The sequence below is a fragment of the Helicoverpa zea genome, chromosome 11 (genome assembly GCF_022581195.2).
Source record: "Helicoverpa zea isolate HzStark_Cry1AcR chromosome 11, ilHelZeax1.1, whole genome shotgun sequence".
Taxonomy (NCBI): domain Eukaryota; kingdom Metazoa; phylum Arthropoda; class Insecta; order Lepidoptera; family Noctuidae; genus Helicoverpa; species Helicoverpa zea.
Window position 1 is genome coordinate 12,507,189 of NC_061462.1, and position 11,086 is coordinate 12,518,274.

Genomic DNA, 11,086 nt, shown 5'->3' on the forward strand with positions numbered 1-11,086 from the left:
ATCAGGAATCAACCGCAACCACCCATCCAAACCCCAACCTTGGAATAACACCTTAGCCTGCCATATCGATTGAAAGCCATTACCAACCTCGGCACATACACGTAATATTATATCAATCTGTCCATATGTACGTAATGCATTTGTATCTATTGAAGATCATTAGTCCAAGTGTTTTCAATACCCCTTCAATTTAGACCAAGCGTCTGGAATCGGTTTTAAAAAAGACTGTCACAGATATAAATTATTGTTGTTTTGTCCTTGATTTCTGCTTTATAATGATGCTATAAATATTCTAGCAATTGCTATCGGTATAAATAAAAAAATGATTTCTTTTCCTCCTTCTACTTTTATAGTATTGCATTCGACTGGATGCAGCTAAGTTAGGGTGAATGTTTTTTTATAGATAAAGTGATTGAAGAGGAAGGTTTATACGCATAACTAGCAACTAGCCCCTGCGTCGTACGAAATCGGGCGGGTCGCTAATATAGGATAAACAATGCAAAATATATATATATATATTCTTGTGTTCTAGCTCTACATCTTTGTTGGCTCTAAGAGCACCAAGAAAATAATTAAATTTGCATCGTATTTCTCATTCCAGGTTACGGCTGCTTCCAATGGCTGCTGCTGATGTCATGTGGCGCCATCTACGCGGTGTGCGCGCTCAGCACCACCACGCTCAGCTTCGTGCTGCCGGCTGCCGAGTACGACTTCCACCTGTCCTCCAGTGACAAGGGCAGGCTTACTGCTACGCCTCTTATTGGTAAGTTCTATAATGTGTAATTGTTTAGAGAATTCTACTGCGTCCTGGGTGAACTTCTTTCTGCATTTAGATAAATAGTAGGCTTTATGTTATTCTGGTATGTAAGTTTTACCAGGTTTACAATATATGTGGGATATGTTTCTTTTGCAATGTCTAACTAAAGTCTTCGCCCTTATCCAGCTTATCGTATCATCAGTCCTCTACTTTGATTTTCAATTTGATTTTATGTAAAGCTATACATCCCTCCATTTCCTTTTGATTCTTATACATTGCAATTACATTATGTCACAATGCTTAAAATGCATGTCATTTGTTCTATCTCTATTCCTCTCAATCCTTTGTAATTGCATTCTCGAAAACACTTAATAAACAATATATTTAATTTCTTCCAGGTATGTGCGTAGGATCTTACTTCTGGGGCAACCTGGCAGACGCGAGGGGGCGTAAGAAGGCCATCATCGGAGCGCTTCTGCTGGATGCACTGGCTGCTTTCCTCTCCAGCGTGGTGCAGTCATTCCCTGCGTTCTTAGCCTGCAGGTATCTAAACATTATTTGTTACTACAAATAACGGGGAGGAATATTGGAGATCCTGTCTGGGACTCCATGGCCCAATTCATTACGAAATATTATCTAAGGTAATCAAGATACTCGGAACTTTATCCCTCCGTATAATTTCATTTTGGTATGTGTGGAGTGTACGTTTGGCGTCTAATTTGGTTATTCCATCGGGATAAAAAAAAATATCTTTAATTTTAGATAAAAGGGCAAAACACATTTAACACCCTAACTTAATAACTTCAGGTAAACTAAAGGAGCTGGTGAATCATTAATCAATCACTCTGAACCTTATTTGTACCGATCTTGACGTAACTATTCGTTGTAGACTTGTGCCTCTTGCAGGTTCTTCTCCGGGTTCGGCATCATCGGAGCCACAGGGCTGATCTTCCCTTACTTCGGAGACTTCTTGTCTCTCAGGCACCGGGATGTCATGCTGTGCAGGCTTGAGGTCTTCTGGACTTTTGGCACTATTTTGTTGCCAGGTGAGTGTTTGTTAAATAAAAACTTTTTATGGCGCATGAAATTTGAGTATACTTTTGTCAGATGAAAGTCTATGAAAGGTTTCTCTAGAAATCACCATCTGTCTTTTTTACTGTCCCACTGCAGGGCACACATCTCGCAGGAAAAAAAGAATACGCTTTAATCACCATGTTTACTTGAGACGGATTGACGATTTCGCGTTTCTTTAGCGTCCAAGATATATCTATAGTCTTTATTGTTTTTTTATTTTTTTATTTTAGGTGACTTATTTTTGAAAGAATATCTTTTTCATATATCAGTTCGAAATAAAGTCCACACAAACAAACAATTGATGATGCCGCATATTAGGAGCAGGAATCTGAATGTCAGCGCCGGAGTGAGGCCACCCGGAATGATATCGCTGGCACGAGAGACGTAACATTGACTGCCAATTGTGTAGCACGATGTTTAAATACTGGTGCATTTGTTATTACAATTAATAGCGTTTTTACATAATAAAAACATTGATAACGATTCACAAAAATTTAAACTTATTTTATCATGAAAGTATTTAAGAGCAACTGTATATACCGCGAAATCATTTGAAACATATGTATATACCTATTTGTAACCAAAAACAGGGCACAAAATGCTGTTAAAAAATTAAGCTGGAAAAAGGCAAAATGGAATTATTTTTGACCATGCCACGAAGAAAAGAAGGCACTAACATTAAATGATAACCACAAAAAAATTGCCCTGGTATCCATTATAATGTTAGTGGATTCCAATAGTAAAATGAGCCCTAACATAACAAACGATATACTTTACAATATTGGAACTTTAAAGTACATCTTCTTCCCCAGGTATCGCATTCCTCATCATCCCAGACTCCAGGTTCAACCTGACAGCAGTCGGAGCTGACTTCCAGTACACCTCATGGCGAGTCTTCGTGGCAGCCTGTGGTATCCCCAGCCTGTTGGTGGTGCTGCTCCTCATACCGTTCCCGGAGAGTCCAAGATACCTGCTGTATGCGAACAGAGCGGAGCAGGCCTTGCAAGTGCTGCAGAGGATATTTGTGGTCAATACTAAGCTTAGTGAGAAGGACTTTCCTGTAAGTTGCTTTACTACCATGTTTTTATTTTTTCTTGATTCAGTTTGGAGATAAATGGTTTTTTGTGTAAGATTTGGCAGTAATAGGACACTGTTGCCGATGTGATGATTAGCCTAATTTTTAATTATTGTATATGACTTTTTTTAGTATTACAAAAGATATCAGAATCGTACATATGATTGCACATGACTTTGTTAACCATCCTTAAAAAAGGTCTCAGCATCTACATGGCTTTACACTACACCACATAAATCCCAAAAATCTTCAACCTCTATAAAATTACTTCGAGCAATATTTTGCAGAATCTTCAACCAATAAAATACGAAAAGATACTTTTGACTTATTTGATGCAGACGATCTAAAATATTATTCTGCTTTTCAGGTAGAATCAATGATAAGTGCCTACGAAGGTGAGGAGGAGGAGGTGGTGTCAGCAGACAACAACGGGAATGAGACGAAGGCGCCGCTCACGTGGGCACAGCGCTGGGATGCCTTCTGGGTCAGAAAGAAGATGCTGGTCATGCCTCCTTATATTGGCCTGCTGGTGCTGTGCTGCTTCGTGGACTTTGGACTTATGTTCAGGTACTACAATAACTTGATATTTAAATACGTGGTGAATAGTCTTGATCTAAAAGAAGAAAGAGCTTTAAACCGGTGCTTATACCTCTATATATAAAGGAATAGTGTTGAAGCTTAATTATAAACGAGACGTCCTCCATTGCTTCAATAGCGTCCCGAGAGGACTACTCTTTTATCCGGATAAAAACTAATCCACAAACCATGAGATATTCCATCATACAACCATATATCATTTATGTTTCACTGATAAATAACATATCTTTCCATAGGAGAGTTAGACTGTGCTCAAAAATACAGTATTTGGATGTTCCTTATAACGCCACTTTGCTATCCCACTTTCTTTCTCTAAAATAACGTAATTTCTTCTTCCAGCTACTACACACTGATGATGTGGTTCCCGGACCTGTTCGAGCGGTTCAGCCAGTTCTCGTCTCTGTACCCTGACGTGTCTGCCGGCGTATGCGAGGTGTCACTAGCCTTGGCTAATGATACTGCTGAGTTGACTGTGAGTATTATTTCACCTTCTTGTATGTCGTGCCTTGTAGGATAGTGTCAAATACATAATTATGTATGTAATTGTGTGTGTAATGAACATAGATATAATATTACTAAACAAGATTGCGCACGCTCAAAATATATATTTACGAAAATGAACTCTATTCTAACGCAATAAAGTACTAAATTGGTTGCATAATACACAGAGGCAAATCCGAGCCGAGAGGGATAGTTCGAACGGAGGCTGTTTGTCTCTTTCTAACACCTTGCCAGCATAAAAAAATGTTGTGATCAAAAGTTTTGTCTTCCCAAAAACAATTGAATCACTTATATTTTTATCTTATTTTAACAATTGTAAGTCAACAAATTAATAGCAATCGCATTAATTTATTCGTATTTATTATTAAAACATAAACAACATAAATTTTTATTTTGCTTTTTTTTATTTTCTAGCGGTAACCCTGAACATTCTTGGCGCGTAATCAGCATTTAAAATTTTGTTTATATTTTTTTGTATTAAATCAATTTAAACTATTAAAATGGTGAAAAAGTGTTGCGTTTCTACTTGCAAAAGTGAATCCTATAGTGGTTGCAATATATCGTTCCACAGGTTAGCTAATAATAACATTTTCGTAAACCAAACAACTAGGGTGCCCATGAATTCTTGTAACGAGTCAAAATATGGGTGATGGATTTTAAAACTGTTGTACTATTGTTATAGCTTCCAAAAAAATGAAGAAAGGCAACATAAATGGCTCAGCAGTCTATATATGAAGTAGAAATACAAAAAAAACAGTCTTCACTTCGAATCTTCCTGCTTTTATACTGCTAATTTCCGCTAATTATTAAAAGCCTTTATTAGTATCTTAAGGTCACAAACTGCGTAAGTTAAAACTTCAATACTAATCTGTGTTTAATAATCTTAGCAAATTCGGATTTGTCTCACATAGCTTAATCTCATAGTCACCCTATTAGAAAGGGACAGACAGCCTCCGTACTAACTGTTTCACTCGGCTCGTTTTTTGGGTTTATATGCGCAGTCCTGTTTACTAATATTATGTCTATGGTAATGAATGACACAACAATATATTCTGAAATATTATATTTTTTATATATAGGAACTGTCATAGGACTGACAATTACTCGTAATAAAGTTTACAATCAGGGAGTTTATATAGAGGTATAATGTATTTCTGCTGAAAGCAGCGTTTTGAAACTCCAAGTCTATGGATAACTGGATCACTTGAGCAAAAAATTCTATTTTCTGTTTTTTCACTGCAACAAGAAAAACCTATGTCTCGTTTCGGGTCGCAGCATTATGCTGAGCGAGGGCCGTATTGCGCGCTTTAAGACGCATATTTTCCCCTTCTATCATTATTTCTGTATAATGTGCCTAATTTTAAGTGTGTGTATGCGTCTATTGTTGCGCAATAAAAATTATTTTCTTTCTTTCTTTCTTTTCTTTCTATGATTACAAAATGTGATCTATTTTGATATATATCCTTATTTTCTCTCTGCAGGGCAAGTTACAGACACTAGATGACAGAGTCTACATCCATACTCTGGTAGTAGCGTTAAGTTGCGTGCCCACTGCTCTGTGGGTCGGTCTCACCATCAACGTAGTCGGCAAGAAGCTTATGTTAGGTAAGTAAATACCTGGTCTTTTATAGAATGTTGAATCATGTCCTTTCTTATAAACCTTTCTTCATGTAAATATGGAATGAGTTATTTAGTTTCTTCTGTGTTAAAATTCTGGATTTAAGAAAGCATCCTGTAACAGAAAATTAACATGATCAAATAGATAGTCATTTTAGCGTTTATATGAGCGGTTGGGATCATCATAATATTTTTAAACATATGCTATTTTAATGAAGATGGCTTACAATTGCAGAATAAGATATTTCAATTACTGTCATATTCAGACCAAGTTAATAATACGATGAACAAGTGCATTATTTTGTATAATTATTCTCTAATGGACTTTTTTACCACCTGATTTCACAAATACTAACAAATCTCCCTCTCCTCCAGTGATGATGTTGATCAGCTCCGGGCTGGCAGCGCTAGGACTGAACCTGGTGCGCTCCTCGCTGGAGAACCTCATCCTGTCGTGTGTGTTCGAAGCCATCGTCAGCTGCACTGAGGCAGTGCTGTTCTGTGTCATCTGCGAGATATTCCCTACTAAAGTCGCGTGAGTATGAAAGATCGCTTTCATTAAATGTTTATTTTTTCCTTAATTAAAGGATTTAAGCTCATTTTACAAAAGCGGACCTAACGCCAGTTTAGTTACAGCTGGGTGTTTCCTTTCATCAGCAAATCTGATACTGTCAATTGTTTTATAAAGGATCTGAAATTCAATTTAGTTTCTTTACAAGAAGAAGGAATATCGCCACCAATTGCCACAAAAAAACTGCTGCTTTTAAAATATTGTTGAATGCTGCAACTGGAATACACAAACATTAGCATGTTCTAAAATCCAAACGACTCCTAGTTGACCATACTAGAAATTAGAATTCTAGAACTGAACTTTGCTTGGAGCAACATTGTGGCACAATGTAAGAATGAAAACAATTGCCAGACTTTCAAAGGAATTAAAAATCCGTCATCAAGTTCAACTATCATTAAAATACAGTCCGGGGGTGTGACAAATTTTTTGTCACATGTCAAATTCCTGACTCCTCAAACCCTGATCACGAGATGACATTAATCAGTCACCCAGATAGCACCACAGTCACACCCAGGGCACGCCTCCATGCGCCCACGCATTCGACTAGCGTCATTAGCACACTCAATTTAGGGTGTCACATGATATTAACGTATTGTTTTTTTATAAATAAATCCATCAAGACTGAAGATGGAATCCTCGTCATGCATCAGGCCACATTAGTTGGTTATTCTGAGCGTGCTATATGCTATATGATGACGTGCAAATGAAGTGCTATATGATGACGTGCAAATGAAGTCAGTTAAAGAATTGCATATCAGAATGATGATCGGCAATTTTAAATTGCTTGTTAAATAGTATTGCAGTTTTTAAATTAATCTCTATTTAGGTTGGTATATGATTTATTGCATTAATAGACTCCGTTACATGAGTTCGTGCTCTGAAATCACAAATGGTTCCTTTAGCATTGAAGTCTCCACTATTCCTAAATCATATTGGTTTAATGTCTAGATATGTGCCAAGTAGGCACGCCCATCTCTTGATACATAGACTACTAAAAATAAGTGAAGATGGGAGCTCATCAGTCAGCTCATATTCATCATCAGTGTCAGACTTTTACTGATTTAATCCCATCGTATTCCTTCTGGAGCCGTTTATGTACCAGAGCGGATAAATAACTATGACTATAGATGCATCACCTTAGAGCATATAATCATTTTGTTAGTACTTAGACTCATTCCTTGTCATCTCCGAATGACAAGAAAAAATTCTATGTTCATATTTCCTTTTGTCCACAGTGCCACAGCTATGGCGGTTACAGTGATGTGTGGCCGGATAGGGGCTATAGTGGGCAACGTGGTCTTCGGAGCCCTGGTAGACGAGCACTGCGTGGTGCCCATATATATGTTCGGAACATTGCTTATAAGTAAGTACTTCGGGTCTTTTGGTCCTTTTAGATTAAGTGTTTCATATTTTAGTACAAAGCTTGAGCTTTGTGGATAGTGGTCTGTTTTGAATACTCTACGTAAATAAGCGAGTGTTCAGTTAGATTGCCTCGTTGGTCTAGCTGTCGCAAGCGCGGCTGCTGAACATGTGGTCTCGGGTTCGATTCCAGAGTCGGGCTGAAATCGCTTTCTGGGTTTTAGAAACTTTCACAAAAGCAGCCCGTAGTCTACAAGTTCGTGGTTGATACACCCGTGTATCGGAGAGCACGTAAATGTCGGTCCTGCGCTAGATCTCTCCAATTCTCCCATTGTATTTTTCTGACTTTAGAAAGCTGTTTATTAGGTACTTGAATGTCTGGATTTTGTATAACTATGTGTTTGTCTGTTCCAGCGAGCGGGTTGCTGTGTATAATACTTCCGAAGAGCACACGCCCCGAGCGGCCCACGTGAGGCCCTGTAGTCATACTGTTATATTTTTATATCTATTAAATAATTATATCCACAACCAAAACACAAAGCTTTTTATTTCTCAATTACTTCTTTGCGGAACTGCGGGATTAATCACCTAATAAGCCGGGATGTCAGACTTCTCAAATCCATCTGACTATTTCTGATCTGGAATCTTCAATAACAGCTAAAGGGTTACAGTCGGTGAGGCTGGCTGTATGTGCTCTAACAGGCACGAAAGTATAGCTCCATCAACAACTGACAAATGAGGATTTAACATCCTCAAACCTTTAAATAAAACTACTTTTACGGATTTTATCGCGTTATATTAATATTATTTAATCCCGACGTTTCGGATCCTTTACAGCATCCATGGTCACGGGCAGACTAAGGTGTTGGTCGTCTTGATATATTAGTTACAAACAGCTACCCTACATTTTGTTGATTATTATTGACAATCCGATTCACGCAAAACGAGCTCACTGTATCCATAGGTCGAGCAGTTGTAGGCTTGGATTTTGATTTAATAGTTTCTATGATGGGATTCCAAGCAGGTGGTATGCACCAGCCATCTTCTCTATTGAAATTTGGATGTTTTTTAATTTCAATAGCCTCGCGAATCATCCTAGGTAGGAATCGGTTTTCTCTTGCAAGGACTTGTGGTTTATCAAATCTGATGTAATGCTGGGCCTTGTCTAGTGTGTGTTCACAAACTGCTGACTGTCTGGAACGGCGGTGTTTGACATCGGCGATGTGTTCTTTTACGCGGGTCCCTATGCTTCTTTTAGTTTGGCTATGTGTTCTTTTACGCGGGTCCCTATGCTTCTTTTAGTTTGGCAATCACATCGCCGATGTCAAACACCGCCGTTCCAGACAGTCAGCAGTTTGTGAACACACACTAGACAAGGCCCAGCATTACATCAGATTTGATAAACCACAAGTCCTTGCAAGAGAAAACCGATTCCTACCTAGGATGATTCGCGAGGCTATTGAAATTAAAAAACATCCAAATTTCAATAGAGAAGATGGCTGGTGCATACCACCTGCTTGGAATCCCATCATAGAAACTATTAAATCAAAATCCAAGCCTACAACTGCTCGACCTATGGATACAGTGAGCTCGTTTTGCGTGAATCGGATTGTCAATAATAATCAACAAAATGTAGGGTAGCTGTTTGTAACTAATATATCAAGACGACCAACACCTTAGTCTGCCCGTGACCATGGATGGATCCGAAACGTCGGGATTAAATAATATTAATATAACGCGATAAAATCCGTAAAAGTAGTTTTATTTAAATGTCTAATATTCGCGTAAGTATCAGAAATCAATATCCTCAAACCTGTTAATCTGTTACGAGTTTCAATATGTATAACGTCTTAGCTGGTGGTATACACTTGCTACTACTCCTACTCACCGATTTGTGCAGTATTGCTGTAAATATTTAACTAGGCGCTCTCTATCTTTTAGTTTTTTGCAAACAACCATAAAGTAAATAGATAAAAGAAAAACTTAAACTTCAATAACATTGTTATGTTATGGTTCATGTAAATAGCAGTGGCCCGATCCTCCTCCGCTCCTAAGTTAATAATCAAAATTGAATAGAAATCGAATCGCAATATGATCGCAATAGCAGTTTTAACCATATCGGGCATTCAGCTACTAATATGAACCAATCGTATTCCATCGACATTCGATTGGTTTGCGATTGGTCTGCTATTTCGGTGATTTTGGTCTATACGGTAGTTTGCTCTACAATCATATTGCAATCGTAAATCATTTGCAGACAAAATGATTCATTATTGAATGACAGAAAAGGATAAAAACGTTTATTTTAATGAAAAAATAGCGGAATGCCATATACGCTTCAATCGTAATCGAGTCGTGATTGGATCGCACTCGAATGTGAATCGTATGTCGCTTAAGTAAAATTAGGAGAATCGGGCTCCAGGACAATATTAGAACCAGTGCATCAGCCTTAGCTTGTAGCATTAATTTTTATTACAATTATGATATACCAGCTGCTAAGTCTGGAATGTAAAATACAGTCGCCTTTTATTTTCTAGTCAATGAACTCCTGATACATTCATACGAAACAACGGTATTTTTCTTGGAACTATTGTAAATTATTCTTAACAGACACATGCAACAGCATTTTGATAATAAGCATGACTGATGACCAAAAATACAATAATGCATCCAGGCTATGATACCTTTTCTAAAATAGCGTAGGTATATTAGAGTTCCTATTATTTGCCCATCATCAATAGGGGAGACAATGCCTATACTATTATTGTGAAACAGTAACTCTTCTCGTTTATTTATCAGTCACAAATAATGCAAATATATGCTTCCTTTCCAAACAGTTATGATTACAATTCAATTTACTTTATGATAATGTAGATTTTATAATAACTACTGTAGATGTTTGCACGATGCTTAAATAATTGTAATATTGACAGATGTTTAGGTATACTGTAGTATCTGCTCGCCTATTTACTTATCCCACTTCTGAGAAGAGGGTTTTATACGTCAAAAGGTAAAGCAGTGAGTTCGTAAATTTATCTTTCCAGATTTGAAAATAGTCATACGTCTAAATGTGACGCCTCGAATTCGAATACATTTTGTTTTCTTCAAATTCATGTGATCGGCTGTTAAGGCATAAAAATCCAAAGCAAAAAACGTGGGGTACGAGAAAAAATGCAAAAGGATAATAATTCACAACAAAAATAACGATAACATCACCTTACAGTTACAGAGGTTAACGACCTTTCAGGTCTGAAAGACGGGCGCGGTTTCAGGTCTTCAATCATTTACGGTTAGCCTATCAGTACAAAGCACTGTAGTAAGAGAAACCGAATAATGGTATATAGAATTCCTATTATATTAGAATTGGTTAAAAACTTAAAAAGTTGGAATAGTTTATCCAACTATCAGACTATCCGGCAACAGATTGGTCCGCAGTGTGTGTATGGTATGGGCTCTAGGCGACTCTTTACCCTCAAAATGATTTACCAAAAGGCTTAAATTTTATTGCCTACAAAGCAAATATATGGATTTAATA

General features: G+C 37.5%; 1 protein-coding gene across 1 annotated transcript in view; it reads left to right on the forward strand.

The window, feature by feature from the left end:
- The window catches only part of LOC124634406 (synaptic vesicle glycoprotein 2B-like), a 48,846-nt gene extending 40,761 nt beyond the window's left edge, over positions 1-8,085 (forward strand). Inside the window, exons 3-12 of the mRNA XM_047169979.1 lie at positions 602-763; positions 1,156-1,300; positions 1,664-1,803; positions 2,644-2,891; positions 3,274-3,473; positions 3,843-3,975; positions 5,486-5,609; positions 5,997-6,156; positions 7,428-7,555; positions 7,966-8,085. Of these exons, the coding sequence (XP_047025935.1) occupies positions 602-763; positions 1,156-1,300; positions 1,664-1,803; positions 2,644-2,891; positions 3,274-3,473; positions 3,843-3,975; positions 5,486-5,609; positions 5,997-6,156; positions 7,428-7,555; positions 7,966-8,024 (1,499 nt within the window). The 3' untranslated portion in view covers positions 8,025-8,085. The remainder of the gene's footprint in view (positions 1-601; positions 764-1,155; positions 1,301-1,663; positions 1,804-2,643; positions 2,892-3,273; positions 3,474-3,842; positions 3,976-5,485; positions 5,610-5,996; positions 6,157-7,427; positions 7,556-7,965) is intronic.
- Positions 8,086-11,086: the final 3,001 nt, after the last annotated feature.